Consider the following 19,871-nt stretch of genomic DNA (forward strand, 5'->3'; position numbering starts at 1 on the left):
GCGGAGCTGCCGCCGATCGCGATGACGGCTTCTTTTTTTTTCCTGCCGCTTGGGGCAGCAAAAACTCTGGAGCCGGCCCTGATTATGGCAGCAGCTAGGAGTCCCAGTCACGGATCAGGACCTCTTTCTGCTCGGTGCTGTACAAACCTCACCACACTAAGGCTCAGGCATGAACTGCTGCTATGGTTATTTCATGAGTGCCCAGCGCCCCCTCCCTTACCCGGTTATTTAATTGCGAGCTGCCTAGGGTTCCATAATTGCAAACAACTCTGCCACCTGGAAGCCAACTCCAGGTCGAACATCTGGTTTTCAGCACGTTCATCGCCTCTGATCCTGGTTACTACACAGCCTTGGAAAGGAATGAAAGGGATGTGGAGTTCCTGAAACAGGGCTAGGTGGGACGACACTTGCATCAGCAGAACAATCACATTTGTTCGCTAAAACGGCAAAGCAGGCAGAGCTGAAGCCAGCAGGGTTTCATTAAGATACATGGGAAAGAACTTTAATAACCAAGACAGGGGAGCTTTCATTCTGTTTTCCTTTTCACTTGCCAGATGTTTGGAAAAAGACAATGAATGTTTATTCCTTTGGGAATGCAGCCTTGCTGGCTAGGTACACAGCCAGCCCTCCGGAATTCAGCCAAGTGGGTTTGGGAGAGTGCCCCCTGTCTAGAGGAGTGTGCATGGGACTCAGACATGCAGTGGAGTGCATGCTATATAGAAGCTGCTTAGAATGGATTGCAAGAAACTAGAGTCAGGCCACAGTCATAAAAAGAGCTGTTACAGCATCGTGGCACCGCAATAAATAACCATCTTTCACTCTACCCAGCGCTCTCTCCTGGCATTGTGGCATGGAAGAGTGTGCCATGTGATACAAGACACTGGGTGTTACTAGCCAGTGTGTTCTGTATTTAACTCAGCAATGGCTGATGATGACTGAGTCAGAGACACATCAGCAGCACGGGGGGCTTTCGGAAGTGGGTAAAATTCTGCCTTTCCTCCCACTGATAGGCCTGGCTTAATTACCCTTCTTGTGCCAAAGGAACGTGTGATCCTCTGGTCCAAAACCAGTCAGGCCAGTTATAAATAATTATTTCTGTCTGTGCAAACGGTCCAGAAAGCACCTCCCTTGTAAACAGATGGACACACCATGAAACGGCCCAGGCAATCAGAGACAGCTGAGCACAGCCTCCCAGCATAGGCCACCCCCCATCCAGCACTGAGCCAGCCAGCCTGACATTCCACGTCACCCCCAGCCAGGCCATGTGCAGCCACGTGACCAGCCCCCGACAATCAGATCAGCCAGCTACCTGCACACAGAGCACTCCTCGTGCCTTTCAAGCCAGGAACTCTCGTGACTCTCCTAACTCCCATGTTGAAGAAGAGGAGAGTGCCCTTCCTCTGCAGAGCTGTAGCTGCTGGAAAGACCCTTCCAAAGAGCTGAGAGAGGCAGCTGTGCCGAGGAACGCACACACGTATGCTGCACACCCCGTGCCCACAGCTCCGAGTTATGGCTGATCCTGAGCCAGACCATAATCCCCACTCTACGGCTCTGAGCAACAGCTGCCGTGGGCGGACCCCAAACGTACAGCGGTTGCTATTAAAATCTTGCCCATAGTTCTTGGGAGCTGTTAAAATAGAATGGCTTCTTTTTATTAGTGGACAATGTCCCATATTGTGAGCAGGAACCCTGCCTCTGGAATATTGTGCCATTTCTGGGAGTGAGGCTGCAGCGATGGTCGAAAAGGCTTTGCCACCTGCCACGCAGCTGGAGATGAGCGAGGCACAGCCCAGCAAACCATTGGAGTGATGGGAACAACCTCGCTTTAGCTACGAATGAGCAAGATGTCCCCGTTTTGGTCCAGGCTTTCCAGTGACATGTCCCCATCTGAACCCGCTTTATGCCTCAGGGGCAATGGGCTGGAATCTGGAATAGCACCGCAGAGGTTCCTAGGGTTACTCTGCATTTGCCCTGGTGTACCAGAGATCACAGCCCCCCTGGAGCCAGTATCGCCATGGGATCTCCTCGCTGCCAAGAGAACGAGGCCATCTGCAGGGCTGCCCTCGCTCACCCCTCTACTTGCTGGGCCCCAGTGTCAGCTACTCTGGTCCTGCACTTGGGGCAGGGACGAGGGGATGGAGGAGGGTGGCTTTCACCCACCTTTGTGTTCCCCATTTCCTGGGGCCTCAGGAATGCTCTAACATACGTTCTGCTACCACAGCCCCGGCGAGCAGATGCAGCCATAGCAAAGTGCAGCCCCAACACCTCCCTGATGTGCCCCATACAGGGCGCTGGGAGCAGAGCCGGGTACAGCCCTCACAGCAACACCCCTGGCATCACGGTGCCCACCTGCCCGGGCAGATTCCCAGGAGGCCGTTTCCATCCTGTGAGCTCCCAGAGCAGCGGAAAGGGGCTTTGACGGACCTGGGAGCCCAGCTACTCAGAGCAGTTCTCCTGGCCTCATTGCTTCCTTTTGCTCTCATTACACAACTGTCACAGCCCTCAGAGACTCTCCTCTGAACCAGGAACAAGCAGTGGGTTCATTGACGCAATGACTGAAAATGTAAAACATCCAGGGCTTAAATTCTCACCGAGTCTTTCCTGAAGCCCTGGTGCTCGGGGCTCCCACCCCACAGCAGACTCTCGGGGCTCCCACTCCACAGCAGACTCTTGGGGCTCACTGCCCGACAGCAGGCGCTCGGGGCTCCCACCCCACAGCAGACTCTCGGGGCTCACCACCCGACAGCAGGCGCTCGGGGCTCCCACCCCACAGCAGACTCTCGGGGCTCACCGCCTGACAGCAGGTACTCGGGGCTCCCACCCCACAGCAGACTCTCGGGGCTCCTGCAGGCTTGAAAATATTCCTGGAGCTCTGCTCTGAACAGCTCCGGCTAGAAGCATCCCCTGAAGAGCAGCAGCACAAAATGCAGAGCTAGCTCCCTCCACACTGCCCTGACTGGACCCTCCCAGGGCCTCCACCAGGCTGGGGCAATGGCTCAGACGGTGTGGCCCAGCCAGCCCTGCACCTTGTCTGCCAAACAGTGGCTTTGGGAATGGAGACACCTGAGTAGTTACTCACCTGCCCACACTCAGCTGGGCCTGTACCACTGCAGTGGCTTCTGGACAGCCTCTGTCTGGCGGCTACCATCATGGGCTGGGTCTAAGCTATTGATCTAGAAGGGAAAGCTCCATTCTTCCAGCCCACAACCTCCCCACCTCCAGATGGCCCTTTTAATCCTGCCATGAGAGGAAGAGCCCGTTCCCTGTGGCGGGCCCAGGAGCTCCTCCATTCTCCATATGGTCGTGCAGTCTCCCCAGCCAGGCAGAGAAGTCACAGACACGTCATTTCTTTTCCAGTGCACAAGGCCACAACACAGAGAAATGGGACAGCATTTACTCCCGTTACCTCTCAGCCTTCTGAGGAGAGAAATCAGTCACTCCACTGACCCCTCTGTTGTCCTTTGGCCTTTCGAAAGCACACACTAAATGTTGACCGGAGAAGTCCTGAGCTTGCCTGGCTAAACAGGGACACGCTTCTCACCTGCGCCGGCCGCGTGCCTGCAAGATGAAATGATACCTCCCTGGCCAGGCCCTTGTGAGTGTCCTGCTGACTCCTGCGCTCCGTGGGTTCGCAGAGTCTCTGTTCAGGCAGGTGGTTCTATCTTGCTACCTCGCAGATTTCAGTGACTAAGACACGTTGTTAGTTTCTTCATCCTTTGGTGTGACATATAGCAGCATCTTGGGTTAACACTACCCCACCCTGAGATCGGGTGTGCATTAGCTGGGAGAAGCTTCCACTGACTGCACTTTCCTGCCCTGTCAGCGCAGCTCAGTGAGATGGTGAGAAGATGCCAAGAGAGAACAACAGCTGCTCCCTAGGAGAGGCTTTGGGGATTTCAGGACCTCATCTTACCTTCACACTTGTGGCTGGTTTCACTCTGCTTGTGTCCTGCGGGACATTTGCACTCATAGGAGCCCACGGTGTTGATGCAGTTTCCACCCTGACACAGGCCTGGGATAGCCTGACATTCATCCACATCTGCAGGGAGAAGAACAAGAACATCAGCAAGTGGGCGAAGCAGCTGCAGTGTACGGCACAGAAGAGGGAGAAGGAGACCAAGGGAGCAGTGAGGCTGGCACCACAGGCAGAGCAGCGGGGCCACCTGGGGTGTGATAAGAACAGGAGCATGTTATGTTACTCTCCTTCTGCAGTGCAAGGGGGCGCCATGGCCTGGCCCTGGGCTTACGCGGGGCTAAGCTCTGCCCCCCTGCAATGGGAAACAAGCACCATGGTTGCCAAGTGAAGCCCCTTTACCCACCTGGTGATCACTGTGATTGTTTCCCATATTTCTGAAGTGCGCATCATGCAGCATCCGGCTACTTGTAGCAAAGTTTGGCAAGTTCCCATCGCCGGTGCAGGCAACAGCCACGCCAGCGCTGGAGAAGGTCCTGAGGCCCCGGGCTCCGAGGCTCACCACTGCGTTGCAGTTAGAGCTGGCTGAAAGGGGCGGGGGGGGGGGGGGGTTCTGGTTTGGGAGAATTTCAGCATTTTGATTTTGGTTTCGTTCTGGAGCAGAGCAGCATCCGGGGACCCTGCCTTTGACTGGATGAAAGTTCAGCCAACCTGGCTCCTTTTCAGGAGAAATGTCCGGGCTGATGAACTGGTTTCATTGGAAGATTTCCAGCCAGGTTGAGCTGCATTTTCTGTCTGTCTGGGACCCAGCAGCACCTTTCCATGGCACTCACCTTGGCAGGCTCCAGTGCGTATATTGGGGATGAAGCCCCGGCGGCAGGGGTGAGGCTGGGCAGGGCACATCTCACATGGGTGACCCCAGGCCCGTCCAATGGTGGCACAACACATGGTCTTGGTGCAGACAATTCCACTAAGCTGGCCCTGGCACATTTGGTTATTCACCTGGCTGAAGCAGGGACCGGTGCGATAGTCTGAGAAGAAACCAAAAACCAGGAGGTTAGAACAAAACCGAAAATCCAGCTTTGGCCAGCATGGTTTGGTACCTGCTCCTCTCTCTTGTGCTGCGCTTGGGTGCAACCTGTGAACTGGAGCCTGCTCTCCCCTTCACAAGGCAGCAATACCAACATCTCGCCCCTGACAATGTACATCGGTCCCAGAGACCTCCCCAGACTCCAGCCCACTCTCTGAACAGACTATCCGATGCCTGGCATGTGGGCATTGTGCAACCATTTTTAACTCTTCCCTGTCCAAAGTGGTCAGGCTCCCTGGAGCTGTGAACATCTGCAACCCCATATAACCTTGCATGGTTTAAGATATCTGCAGCTGTTTGCCAAATGGCAGCGTATTATGGGACTGAAGATACCCCCACCATTCATATTGCTGGCTGACCTGTCAAGGTCTCTGGGGGTTGCTTGTGATAACTAGCTGTGATATCACGATGCTTGTCAGAGAGATGGATTGTATCTGTCTTCGATGGAAGGTCCTAGGGATCTGGGGGAATAGTCCAGGTGATTTGGATGCCCTGGGCATTGCATTTCCATTGCGTACTTTCCAATGGATGGGTTTGCACATTGAATTCCCTGCCTTTTTGACTTTGCTTTTCTTTCAGAGAACAGCAAAGCTCTACTGAGGATTTTCCCCGTTCGTTAGTGACAGCTATTTATACTCTTAGCTCCAGGTTAACAATCTGTTGTGTCGGGAACAGATGTTTATTAGGATTGAGTTCACTGCTGAGTGGCTTCTAAAGGAAATCAGCTCCCGATCTCTCCTGAAAAGCTTTCTAGAGAGAGAGAAAGCTTCCCAGGCATGACTGAGCCCTCCCAGGTTATGTAGTGTGCACAGCCCTGGCATAGGAATGCCTGCTCCTCCATCAGTCTGTACAAGGAGAACCTCCAGCAATTACACATGCAATAGTGATTCATTTCTCCTGAGTAACTATGAAAGGCCCCTTGGCAATTTTAACTGGCTCTTTAACATGTCTATGCTACAGCAACAGTGGGCCCCTTTCCCAGATCCAACAAGGAGACACCTGTGCCTTACAAGCTACATTAGTTGGGTTATTTGCAGTGAGGAATGGGGTTTTGCTGCTCCCTGGGCTCGCCTGATCCCTGGTTGGGGATATTAGCACATCAGGGATTCATCAAGAAACTCACTTCTAAAACATGAAGGGCCTTTTACTTCTGCTGAGAGAGATGATTTCATGCAAATGTTTCATCTGTTCGTGGAAGAAGGACATTTGACCTTAGTACAGTCAGACCGAAAACTCCTACATTAAACATCTGAAGAAGTCCAGGGAACAACAGCTGAGGGTGCTGCTCTGTCTCTAACTTACTCCCATGCAATGTAGGTGCTGGCAGAACAGCCGGGTATTTTATGCAGGCTCCGATTTTCAAAGTTGCTTAGGGATTTCAGCGCTGGATTTCCCATTAATGAACTGGGAGCAGCAATTCCTCCGGCAGTGCTGTGAATCCCAGGCTGCATTCTGCATGCTGCGATGTCCGGATGAGTCCACGGCAGCCCTAACGCTAAACTGTCTGGGTTTGAAATGTAGAGCACCAAACTGGTGTGGAAGGTGTGTACCGGGAGGCCATATCTTTGGTAGTGGCTGTATTTAACTATGCCCACAAGTGTTTTCTCCTGATATATACACATAAAAGCACAAAATTAAGACCACACAATCAAGTTTAATTTTTGCATTTCTTGGCTTCTGAATGCTTCATTCCATAACGCTAACACTCTCTGAACATATGTTTTGTATGGAATTTCTTCAGATTGTTGTTGTTGTTTTTAAACCCTAAGACACATGTGCAAACAGAAAAAGATTAAAGGGATTCAAGCAAATCCAGCCAGTAAGAGTGACAGTACAGGAAGCTTATCTCCCTATGTAACAATCATGCAACTTAGTCCTACCCTCACCCCTGGCAAGGAAGCTGCTTGGGGTTGGGCCTAGACCAAATGGCGCCCCAGGTGAGGAGCATCCTTGTGCCCCCCTCCCATGTGTTAAACTTTTCAATACCTTATTTTTTATTACATTTGTAGCCTATTTCATGACTTTGATGCATGATCTACATGCATGATTTATCTCTGTTATATAAGATAATACATTTGCACATTAGGATCTGTAAATCTGTATTCATGCCATATATAAGTAAGGCTGCGAGTCTCTCATGGAGGTCGCAGAAGTTACGGATTCCGTGACTTTCTGCAATCTCTGTGATTTCCGCAGCTGCAGCAGCCAGTGTAGCTGACCCCAGAGCCACTCCAGCAGCTTGCCAGGCCCAGCCGTACCAGCCGCGTCAGCCATTGCTGGACCAGCCCAAGGGCCAGCCACTTGGGTGCCAGCCACACTGGCCACTGCTGGAGTGGCCCCAGGGCCAGTCGCTCGGGGAGCCCCGGGGCCAGTTGCACCGGCCACTGCTCAGGTGACCCCGGGCAGCTGGCCCTGGGGACTGCCCAAGCAGCAGCCGGTGCGGCTAATCCCGGGGCCAGCCCAGGCAGCAGTCCCAGGGCAGCCCTGGAGACCACCAGAGCAGCAGTGGTCCCAGGGGCTACTCCAGAGGCGGCCGGAGCAGGGGCCGGAGCAGCGGCCCCGGGGCGGCTGGAGGCAGTCAGCCCCCACTACAGGAGCAGCAGTGCCCCGGGGGCCCCCAATAGGGGTGGAGCCTCAACCTGGGGCGGGGTTTCATGGTCCCAGGCACGCAAGCATCTGCTCCTATAAACCCTGCAGGCCCAGATCTGAGACCTGTGGGTCATGACATTGCCCAGCTAAAGGCTGGGGGAAACAATTTGTGTTTGCTTTGGAACATTCTGGTAATAAAAGCAGACCCCAAGAAGGGCTGTAATTCGATTTGTGAAATCCACTTTTTGAGTTTACTGAGAACCAAAGAGGGCAAACCAAGGCAGGGTGCCACAGAGCCACCCCTGGCCATGAGGGGGTATAGGGGAGGCAGCCAACTCTGTTACAGTTGCAATGAAATTTCACATAAAATATGAACAATACCTAGGCCTAACTAACCATAAGACAATGCAGGGCACCTAATAAACAAGGCCTATTTCACCTATTTTCCAATGGAAAGGAGCATGGCCCTCAATATGTCTGATGGGATTGTACTGTGGTGTATGCCTCCTGGTATCTGTAGTGCATTGAGGACTGGGTTAGAGTTGCAAGCTATCACTTTCAGAGTGTGGCGAGGGGGGAGGGGTTCCTGGTCCTGCTTGAAGGCTGGGGGCTCTGTAGGGAAGTGTATGAGCACAAGCAGTCTGTAAAGAGCAAGCCTAGAGCAAGGCTGCCTTAGGAAGCAGCCTGCTTTGTCTCTCTCTGGTTTTGGGTACTGTGCATTATTGTTCTGAATTCTAAGAAATAAAAGTCATGTTACATTGCAACCTTCCAGCCAGAGTACTGCATGATTTAATCTAACATCTCTCTGTCTGTGCTGTGAACATAACTGTATCTGGAAAGGGCTCTGGATTAATTTATAAAGACAAAACCTATAACCACACAAGGACAAAACTCAGGCACCACAACTGGCTTCAAAGCAAAGTGGGGGAAGAGTCAAACTGAATATCTGACAGTGTTGCTGAATGTGCCCAGAAGGAATTCCTGGCAATTAATAATGGGGCCCAACATTTGCATTGAAAAGGAAAATGAATCACTTTAAAATATACTTGACAAAAATAGATTTTCATATTTAGATTTAATTCTCTGAGGGAAAGCAGCCAAAGCAATCTGGGAATTGCAGTCTGGAGTCCAGAGTGTGCTGGCAACATGCCAGCTCCCATCTGGTGCTAATTTTAATGGGTCAAATTATTAAATCTTTAATGAGACACTAATCAAACTTGATAAAGATTATAGGCACACGTATGAGATGGCTGAGGCCCTGTGAGACTCTGCAGGACTATGGCCTCAGATAATTTGTCCTTTGCAGAATTTGTCCCTGTGGCCACATTTTTTGGTAGATCAGAGCAGAGCTTTATTCCCCACTGAAATCGATGTGGTGTGTTTGCTTCCTCTCTGGAATGTCTCACTTGCAGTCACAGTAAGAGTGCCATGTGGTAGAATGTCCCTAGTTAGGGGCTGATCCGTACGCATGCAAAGTGCTCACCAAAGGGTTTGCAAGAAATGCAGATTTTCAAGCCCTATATCAGGGAGAAAAAGTCCAGTCCTGAGCTTGACGTGTGTACAGGAGTCAATACTGATTGTGACCATGTGTATTTGATACTTTATGCATTACCCTGTAGCCACAAAAGGCATCATACCAACTCAGAGTTCAAATGTCGATCCGTTTTCACAAGACAGGGATAAAAAGCTTTGCAAACAGTGTGTAAATACTAACTGCCAAGCAGACATGTTCCTCCCTCCACGGCACCATCTATCTTTAGCCAAATAACTGTAGTGCCCTAACTTTCCCTTCTTGGCCCCTGGGCCGCAATAGCACCCACTGCACGTCGTTGTATTTTGTTCACTTGATCTGTGTCAGCTTAGGAGAGGGAGAAGAACCGGAAAGGACTTTGCACATTTGGCTGGTTGTCATGGAGATGCTAAGGTTGCTCCTGTGCCTAATGAATGCTAATGTCCAGCACTCTAGAGCCTCTTTGGGAGTTACTCAGTGGAATCCATTCCATGACACACAGCTCTCAGCTATGCTGCCGGCTGCTGGGGGCTGTGTTACAGCTTTGTCCAGTCTGAAAGCAGCTATTTACACATGCAGTAACCTTCCCTCTAAATGGAAAAACAACATGTGTTTGCTCTGGATGTTTCCTTCCACACAGATTCTGATCTGAGCCTGGCTGGACCACACAGACAGCTGGAGGTTTTAGTGCAGTAGGAGGGTATGAGTATGTTGTATTAGCAGAGAGTGAATAATAAAAGTCAGGGGACTCCTGGTTTCCAGACCTATCTCACCCTCTGTGCTGCTTTAGGCATGTCACACAGGCTCTGGCTACACCCCACTCCTCTAGTCCTCCGCAGAGGGAGGCAGATTACAGTTTTGTGGGGCCCTGGGCCAGAGCAAGTGGAGGCTTCTCTCCACCCCTTCTGCCCGCAGCCCCCCCATGTGCTTCTGCCAGGGAAATGGGGTTAGGCACAAGGGCTTGCCCCGACTCTCCCTCCTGCCCAGCACTCCTGCTGGGGAGCAGGGTCGGGGCATGGGGCCTTCCCCTGCTCCACCCACCTGGCGGTCCTGCTGGGGAGCAGGGTCAGGGAGTGGGGACTTCCCCTGCTCCCCAGCAAGAGGGCTGGGCAGGCGGGCAGAGCGGGGCAAGTCTCCATGCCCTGACCCCACTTCCTAGCAGGAGCGCCAGGTGAGCGGAGCAGGTCAAGGCGAGGGGGCGTCCATTTTCCCAGGGTCCCCCAATTGGCTTAATATACCACTGGCCCCCCGCAACTGTGGCCGAAATGTCTGTCTCAACCATTGGCAGACAGCGGTTGGCCAAAGATGGCTGAACACAGCCTGGGCTTGTCAATGAGAAACGTGTTTAGCATCAGTCCTTGGCCAGTGAGGATGGTGACAAATCATACTGCAGACAGATTCCTAACAAACACCATCCTAGAGCTAGTTAGCTACGGGACTGCAGGCAAGACCATTGCCTCCGGTACCCATTGGTCAATGCGGCTGCAGAGCTGGATGAACTTTACTGTGTGGAAAATCGTCCCAGTGGAAGAGACATTTTCACAGGAAATCCGGTTACTAACCTGTGCCATAACTGCTGTTCTTGGAGATGGGCTGCATGTGTCCATTCCACTCTCGGTGTCGGTGCCCCCAGCGCGTGACCCGCGGAAACTTTTCGCCTCAGTGTTACCTGTTGGGTGACTCGAGTGCCCCCTGCTGCCACACAGCATTGCATGCAGGTATAAAGGGCAGAGCTTGCTGAACTCCTGCAAAGAGGGGAAGGAGGGTGGATTGTAGAATGGACACATGCCACCCACCTTGAAGAACAACAATAGCAGAACGTGTTAATAACTATTCTTCAAGTGATCATGCATGGGCATTCCACTCTTGGTGACTCACAGGCTGTAGAACAGGAGTGGAGATCGCAGTCTATTTCCATAAAGATTGGAGAACAACTCGTCGTACACTAATATCATCTCTGGAGTCTTGAGCCACAGCACGGTGGGAACCAAACATCTGGACTGAGGACCAGGCTGCCACTCCACGAATGCCTGCGTTTGGAACTTGTGCCAGAAAAGCTGCCACGGCTGATATGCCCTTGTTGAAGGAGCTGTGCCTCTGTCAGGCACAGCGACACTAGCCACGTCACAGCACATGCGGGTGCAGGATGAGATGCAGGAAGAAATTCTCTGGGTGGAAACTGATGGACCTCTCACTCAGCCTGCATCTGTTACAAACAGCTGGGAGGATTTATGGAAGTGTCTCGTTCTGTCTAGCTAAAATGCCAAGGCTCTTCTGATGTCCAAGGTATACAAACACTCTTCCTCCCTGATCACATGTAGTTTTGGTTAAAATCCAGGCAAATGAATTGGCTGTGGCAAGAGGAAACCATTTTTGGGAAGAACATTGGATGAGGATGCAGATAAGCCTGGTCCTTAAAAAAGACTGCATATGGAGGCCCTGACATTAATGCCTGCAGCTGTCCTTCTGGCTGAGGTAATGGCCACCAGAAATGCCACCTTCGTTGATAGATGCAGCGATTACCAGATGGCCAATGGTTCAAATGGGGGACCCATAGGGCTTTACAGTACTAAATTTAGATCCCACAGAGGAACAGGGTCTTGCACTTCAGGGTATAATTTGACTAAGCACTTTAAAAATCTTATGGACATGTCATTGGAGAAAACAGTGATTGCCTACTTTAGGGTGGAATGCTGAATTAGCAGCCAGATGTACTTTGATGGAACTAGACACCAAACCATGGTGTTTCAGGAATAATAAGTAGTCCAGTACACGTTGAATTGAAGAACTGGTCCCATTCTCAAGACCAGATGAAGAAACGCCTCAATTTTGCAAGGTGAGTAAGGTCTTGTAGAAGGCTTCCTACTATTTAGCAGGACCTCTTGTACATCTTTTGAGCAAGCCTGCTCCCTAATGTCTAGCCATGGAGCATCCATGCAGTTAGGCAAAGGGATTGTAGGCTCAGGTGGTATAGGCAACTGTGATCCTGGGAGGTTAGGTTTGAGTCTAGGGGAAATGAAATTGGAGGTTTCACTGACAACTCCAGGAAAGTGGAGAAGGCCTGTGCTGGGGCTATAAGTATGTCTCTGGCCTGGTCCTGTCTTATCTTTAGCTGCATCCCTATGAGTGAGTGGGATGGGTGGAAAAGCATGGAAGACCCTTTGACCATGTCACTAAAAAGGCATCTGTTATAGAATCTGGGCTGTGACCCTGTAGGGACCAGAGCTGCTTACAGTTTCTGTTGGACTTTGTCGGAAATAGGTCCAGTTGGGGAAACCCCCGTGACTGGAAGATGTATCAGGCCACTTTGGTGAAGAGACCACTAGTGGTGACTCATAAATAACCTGCTCAGGTGTTCAGCAAGGTCGTTCTCTGAGTCCAGCAGGTTAGATGCTTCTAGATTGATTGAGTTGGCAACAAATAGAGTTGCTTCTTGGCAGAGTGGAGAAGAGCAGGCTGCCCACGGCTTGCTGGGGTAGAACATTCCTGCCATATGATCTGTGGGGATGAACAAGGTGCTTCCCCTGATTTGTGATAAAAATACTTGGCACGCCAGTGTGACAGCTTTCAGTTCCCTGACACTGAGGTGTAAAGCTGGGTCCTTGTAGGACCATAGATCCTGCATTTGTAGAGAACCCAGGTGGGCTCCCCATCCCAGGGCCAAAGCATCTGCCACTCGCATGAGTGTCGGTTGTGGTCAGGCAAATGGAACGCCTACACATAGGTTGGCTGGATCTGTTCACCAGTCCAGGGACGGGAGGATATGGGAGGGCACTGTTACCATTGAGTCTGACAGCGGCTTAGTGAGTAGACTGATGCCAGGCAACCCTGTAGAGTTCTGAGTCATAGTCTGGCCTGTTGATTCACGTAAGTGCAATAGACCATGTGTGCCTGAAGCCTCAGTTTTGTGTTGTTGTGATCATGTGAGCATTCAAAACTATAACAAGTGATTGAACTGCCTGGAACCTGGAGTGTGGATGAAAGGCCCTGGCTTGAGATGAGTCCAGTACAGCTCCTATAAACTCTATCCTCTGGACCAGGGAGAGGAGAGATTTCCTGTGTTGATTATCAATCCCAGAGCATTGAACGTTGACTGGACCAAGGCAACTCTGCTCTACACTTGCAGTTTGGACAAGCCTTTGACAAGCCTTTGGCAAGGGAGGGGTAAACCCAGTGCTTAATTTGTAATGAAAGACGTGCCAGGGCTCAGGCAATTTTTACATTCATAATGGATGCAGCAAGCCCAGAGGTTATGAACTGCCAAGCCTAGACGTGCCAGGCCTCAGCCCTGGCACAAATTAAGCACTGGGAAAACCTGCATCCCCGATCTTCAGAGGAATGCAGCTAATTTGTAAAGACCCTGGGATAATAAAAACTAATGTGACCATGAAAAACTTTATCCTTTTAAAAAATGTGTTGAGTTGACACAGGGTTAAAATTGCTCTGCGACCCACCACCCCCGAACTTTTGGGGTTAGGAAATATTTAGAATAAAACCCCTTCCCTCAGACCACATGGAACCTCCTCTGTGGCTCCCAAGCAAAGAAGCAATCGAAATTCCTGGATAAGGAGTTTCTCATGAGAGGGGTCCCTGAAGAGGGACAGGGAGGAAGGGTGGAAGGGATGGGGAGAAGAAAGCTGCAGAGTATATCCCACTTACACAGTACTCAAGACCCACAGGTCCAAAGTAATCTGGGACCAAGCACTGTGGAAGTGGGACAGATGGTTTGTGAAGGTGCATGAGGTGATGTGAGGACTCTCTGACTGCTTTGACCTCTACATCTAAGTCTGCAGCCACTCTCTTTAACAACTCCTGATAAACTTTAAAATCATCCGGAGGAGGTGAAGATGTGCCAAATGAAACAGCCTCGTCTGCAAAGGACAAAGAGGAAGCCAAACCAGAGGGGCAGAATCTCTTCTGCTGGTTGGTTCTGGAACCTCCTCTGGGATGCTCAACCCAGGGAAGGAGCTGCTTGGTGTGTAGATTCAGCCCTTTTAGACAAGGGTACTGAGTACACATGGTGTGGGGAAGATCTGGAAACTGTGGGGAAACCTCCACGGGTTCATAATGGCCACAGATATGGGACAGGGCCCATTGTCCCGGTCACATTCCCAAGGCAGGTCTCACTGAAGGGTCACAGTGGTAGATGGTCAGAGAGGATCTGTGCAGAGACCAGCAGATCCTGCTTTGGTGCTGTGATACATCAGATCCCACCTGCAAGTCTGATGATGAGGATTCCACTTCCTCTGACCAGGGTGGGGTTGATCCAGTCAGTGCCGGGGACCAGTGCCGAAAGCCTGGCGATGGACAAAGTGACACCATCATAGCAGGCTTCTCCTTGCCCAGAGGCTGAGTCACTGGCAGAAATGGCAGGGTGCTGAGGGACTGGACTCCGGTAAGGAAGAAGACACTGGCCCCGAGAAGCAGAGCAGGTTTCTTGGCACTGCAAATGCCTCCGGCGCAGTTGGCATTGAGAGGGTGATTTGTTGTGGTGCCAAAGAAGCTGGAAGCTTTGTATTTCTTCTTCGGTACAGGTGAGAGAGAACATGGACGGGATTCCGCTAAAGCTGGAAGTGCTCTTCTCACTGAAGCTGCAGCACTCGGCACTGAGTCAGACCAGGACAGCTCTGACGGTGGTCTGATACCGCCTCCATCAGCAGAAATTTCAGCTTACCCTCCACATCCTTCTTTGTCCTAGGCTTGAACTCCCTGTGAATCTGGCACCAGGCCTTCATGCGTGCCTCTCCCAAGTGCTTCAGACAGCTCTTGTGTGGGTTGGTTCCTGGCATAGGCCTGGAGCAAGAAACCTGGTGACCAGGGCACAGCTCAGTACCGTACATAGAATAAAACCTCAACTGGAGAAAACAGCAAGTACAACAGCTACCGCTGAGGGGAAAAGTTTCTGGCGGCCATGTGCTGGGCGCATCAACCCCACAAGTGGAATGCACACATGCAATGACTCGAAGAAAAATCAATTTCTTTTCCCATGAAAATGTTGGTTTCAGTGAAAAATTTAAATTTTCCTCCAGGAAAGGTCAAAAACGAGCATTTTTGTTTCGAACTGACAAAAATGTTCATTTCTTTTCAACTTAAGATGCTGGTTCAGCTTTTTTGATTTTAAAAAACCTGAAATGAAACCGTTAATGCCAAAACGTCAATTCAAAACTACAATTTTTATTTTGTTTTGACTTAAAATATTGACTTGCTGTGCCTTTTGGAAACCAAAATATTTAAAATTGAAACCAAATAAAATGTTCATTTTGAATCTGTTCAAAATGTCCTGACAGGAAAGGGACATTTTTCAACCCCCAAATTTGAACAAAAATATTTTGTTTGAAATTTCTTACAGGAGAAATGTTGTTTTCCCACCACCTGTCTGGGGACTGTACCATCGATCTGTCTCACAGGGTGTTCACGGGTGAAATGAATGCTTGTAAGGGGAATTCAGACCCACCCAGATAAAGGTACAAGAGCAGGGTTGAGTGTCTACCATGTCCATTGTTAGTGTAGGCCCCATGTAAACATGCTCAATTTTTGGCATGTGAGCAGACCAATGAAGCACAAGCTAACTGGAAATCAAACTAATAAAAGTTTCCTTTAATCTCTCTCTGTCTCTGACTTAGCCTGTCTTTTCTGTAGCACCATTGGCCAGGATCCCCTTGGGAGCCCAGCCATGGCCCACATGAATTCTTTCCTTGCTAGCAACTAAATACAACAACAAGGAAGAAGAGGCTTTTCTCTGGTAAAATCAAAGTCCCTCTCATAATAAACAATGTTTTTGCTGAAAGTTTTCTCTTCAAACAGCTAGGCCGAGAGCTGCCCATGAGCCCTCCCATGGCAGTTCCATACTTCCCCATGATGAGCTCACTAGGACACATGCCCAGGGCTTCGGCATTGCTCCAGCATGGATTTTGGAGGAATAAGGAGAGTGAAGCCTCGATATCTATTTTCACATGGTTTCCCTCTAGGTTTGCTTACCCAGGCTAAGAGTGCAGCCTTACAATATATTACGTCTCCTGTATGCTTGGAGCTATGATAGCACAGAGCACCCACCAACCTGAAGTCGACCAGTGCAAACCCAAAATGCAGTGGCCCTGGCTGGGGAGCTGACACAACCAGGGTGTCTTGGGGATGCACTGATTTAGCAGATCCCCCATATCAGCCTCCACTGATATGGTTTCTATGGAGTTCCAACCACAAGAGATGGCTGCTCTCCCTAGCAGCATGCCTGAAGGGGGGCAGTGCCCTCTAAAAGGTGGCAGAGTGCCCTTCCTGGGCTATGTAATTTGCACCTCCTTAGCCAGCAGTGGTGATTTTAGCAGGTAAATGTTTTCATGCAGGAGAATATGAGAACATGGTGCACAGTCATACACATGGCAATGGCGTGCTAACAGCACAGGCCAAACTCTGGCATGGGGTGAATCCACCTAAGACACCAGACACCAGAGTTGCACCCACTTACACCAGATCTGAATATGGCCATTTTGAAGCAATAGCTTGCTTGCAGGTCTCTATAGATAATGCAGCTCTAATTATACATGATCACATGGGAATCCCCCTCCCCCCACCTTGTCTCTGGCTGGCTGGCTTTGTGACTTTGCTCCCCAGGGGAAAAATCACACTCTGTCATAAATATAAAGGAAAGAGTAGCATAAAATCCCTCCTTGGCAGCTGTACTGAATCGTTTTACCTGTAAGGGGTTAAGAAGCTCAAATAACCTGGTTGGCACCTGACCAGAAGGACCAATAAGGAAAGAAGATACTTTCAAATCTGGGGGGGAGGGGCGGGGATTTTGCTCGTGCTCTCTTTGTTTGTTCCCTCTCCAGACGGAGTGAGAGACCAGGCAGGTACAACATCTCCTGAAAACATACCTGAAATGATCCATCTAAGATTACAAAAATTGTAAGTAAGGCAAGGAAATGTGTTAGGTTATCTTTTGTTTTAGCTTGTGAATATTCTCTATGCTAAGAGGTAGTTTTATTCCTGTTTTTGTAACAGTGAAGCTGAGTCCACAGGGGAATCCTCTGTGTTTTAAATCTTTTTATTACCCTGTAAAGTTACCTTCCATCCTGATTTTGCAGGTGCGAGTCTTTTACTTTTTTCTTTATAATAAAGTTCTTCTTTTAAGAACCTGATTGATTTTAGTGTCCTAAAGGTAAAGGGTCTGGTCTGTACTTACATTAAAGGCAATTGGTTGGTATATTATTCTCAAGCCTCCCCAGGAAAGGGGGTGAAGGGGCTTGGGGGGATATTTTGGGGGAACAGAGATTCCAAGTGACCCGTCCCTGCATTTTTGTTTAAATCACTTGATGGTGGCAGCAATACTGTCCAAGGACAAGGAAAGGATTTTGTGCCTTGGGGAAGTTTTTAACCTAAGCTGGTAGAATATAAGTTTAGGGAGTCTTTCATGCAGGTCCCCACATCTGTACCCCAGAGTTCAGAGTGGGGAGGGAACCCTGACACACTCCAAGGAAATAGTAGAGAGAGATGTTTTAAAAGTTTTCCTGTCCTATTTTTATAGTTTCCTATCAAAGCCTTAAGCCGATAAAACCTAAGCTAAGATTCATGCACATCCCTTCTCCAGGGACTCTGGACTCCAGGCACACAGGCAAGGTATAAGGCCAGTTACTTTAAACAACACTTGAAAAGGAGGGAGTTTGTCTGGAGGTTAGAGCAATGGACTGGGTGTCAGGACTCCTGGCTCCTCTATTGCTAACTTGCTGTGTGACCTTGGGTAGGTCCATTAACCAATTTGTGCCTCAGTTTCCCCACCTTTAAAATTTAGATACTATTTCTTACTCCCCTTTCGAAAGGCTTGAGATCCTCAGCCAAAAGGATCTAGAAGCCATAAGTTTTATTATTATATACCAGTATACCAGCCCATGCCCTCTGCCCAACCCAAGCCTTTGAAAAGGTTAGCCCCGGGCTTCTGGAAGAATTGTAACACTGGCTCAGCATTCTGAGCACATGACAACACTGAGCTGAGGGGGGCAGAATCTCAGACAGGGACTTGACAGAGCACAGAGCAAGTGTCCAGTGCTGTCTCCTGCTTGGTTAGAGAAACCGGGAGAGTCATTGAGAACAATTGCCAAGAAGCTTCTCTCAATGTAATCCTTGGTGAGCTTTGTGTGCTCCATCAGACTGCTTGCCGTGCAGGATGGCAGTGTTCAGGGACACAGGACCTTTCGATGAACATTGCAGGATATTCGTGGAAAAAGGGATTTCACCCTTATAATCATGGAAACCCAATGTTAAGGATTACGCTCAGCCAATCAGGTGTTAGCAGCCATTCCCTTATTGGCATGATGTCATCTCCTATGTAGAGTTTCTTGTAAACGAGTAACTCCATAGCCTTTGTTATAGGCTACCCACATTGCAGATGACCTAGGCCCAGGGTTTGGCCCAGTTACTTCTATGGGAGCTTACCCTGCAGGATGGGAACTGGCAGCATTTTGTTTTACATGCAGTGGCAGATTAGGATCTGTTAATCACCGAAATCAGTGCATCGGTCTCTCTCTGGAGCTCTGCACATTGATATGTGGGGACTCCCAGACTGTGCAGTACACGATATTCAAATACTTCTAACTATGTCAGTTCTGAATCAAATTTGTTCCAGGTCTTCATGGAGGACTAATTCTCGACAAGATTGAAGTTTCAGAAATAAACCTTTCTGGAGTTATCCAACCCCACAAGAAGCATATGCATATTTGTTGCTCCGCAAACCCTACAGGCTCAGATTTGACCTCAGCTCTACTGGTGTGACTCTGGATTAGCGTTACTAAATTCCCTGGCAACTAAGGTCAGTATCTGGCCCATGTTTGAGTATCTCAGAAAAACAAGAAGGATTTTAATTAACAATTTTTCTCCATTAGACTGAAACCAAGAAAGAAACAAACTCAGCTCAAAGATGCATAAGGAAGGTTAATGCTGCCGGAGGGGCACTGCCCCTGTGAGAACAGGCTCTCTGTATGTTGCGTGTGGCAGGCAGACATGCTAATGTGGCCTGGGATCAGCTCCTGTTACTGAAAGAACTGGGGTGGTGCCCCAAAGGAGCATGCGTGGGACATGGTGTTAGGGAACTGTATTCGCACCTCAATGTCATGCTCACTCTGAGTCAAGCAGCACCTTCCCTAACAGCTTGGAAATCCCCCTCCTCCACTGAGAGATCTGTCACTCGTTCGCACAACACACAGCAGTGGCCTCCTGCACATAACGATATTTCGAGACAGCTGCTCAGCTGCTGAAAGTTGCCATAGCTCCAGCTGCGAATCTGCCTACTGAGTGCTCCCTATTCATGCGTTTATAACCTACCCAGCACCAGGGCAGACGTCACCTCAATCACTGCACTCAGCTCTCAGGGAATTGCTTATGGTCTTTGAGCACAGTACCAAAAACAACATGCACCTCTAAGCAGCGTCAGATATTCATCATTTCACTTCATGTCACTTCTCTCCAGGCAGGGTCATTTCAACCCAGATTTCTTACTGCACTCAGGGAGACTACAAGATGAAACAACTACAGGGCATTACATCATTGTTTAGGCCCAGATCTTTAAAAGGATTTAGGCACCTAATTCTCATTGATTTCAATGAGAGCTAGGTGCCTATATCTTTGAGGATCTTGGCCTTAGTACATTTTCTTAGCCTTGTCACAGTTTTAGCTCCATTTCTCAGGAACCAGTCCCAGCCTGTGAATGAAACTCCCATCAGAACTAAGGACCATCTCTAGGGCCGGCTCCAGGGTTTTGGCCGCCCCAAGCAGCCAAAAAA

The 19,871-nt window shown here is 49.7% G+C and overlaps 1 protein-coding gene across 1 annotated transcript in view; it reads right to left on the reverse strand.

Moving 5' to 3' along the window:
• FBN3 (fibrillin 3) overlaps positions 1-19,871 on the reverse strand; it is a 272,873-nt gene that overhangs the window by 154,777 nt on the left and 98,225 nt on the right. The window contains 2 exon segments of the mRNA XM_034754983.1: positions 3,914-4,039; positions 4,747-4,944. Of these exon segments, the coding sequence (XP_034610874.1) occupies positions 3,914-4,039; positions 4,747-4,944 (324 nt within the window).

The sequence above is a fragment of the Trachemys scripta genome, chromosome 22, assembly GCF_013100865.1.
Source record: "Trachemys scripta elegans isolate TJP31775 chromosome 22, CAS_Tse_1.0, whole genome shotgun sequence".
NCBI classification, from domain to species: domain Eukaryota; kingdom Metazoa; phylum Chordata; order Testudines; family Emydidae; genus Trachemys; species Trachemys scripta.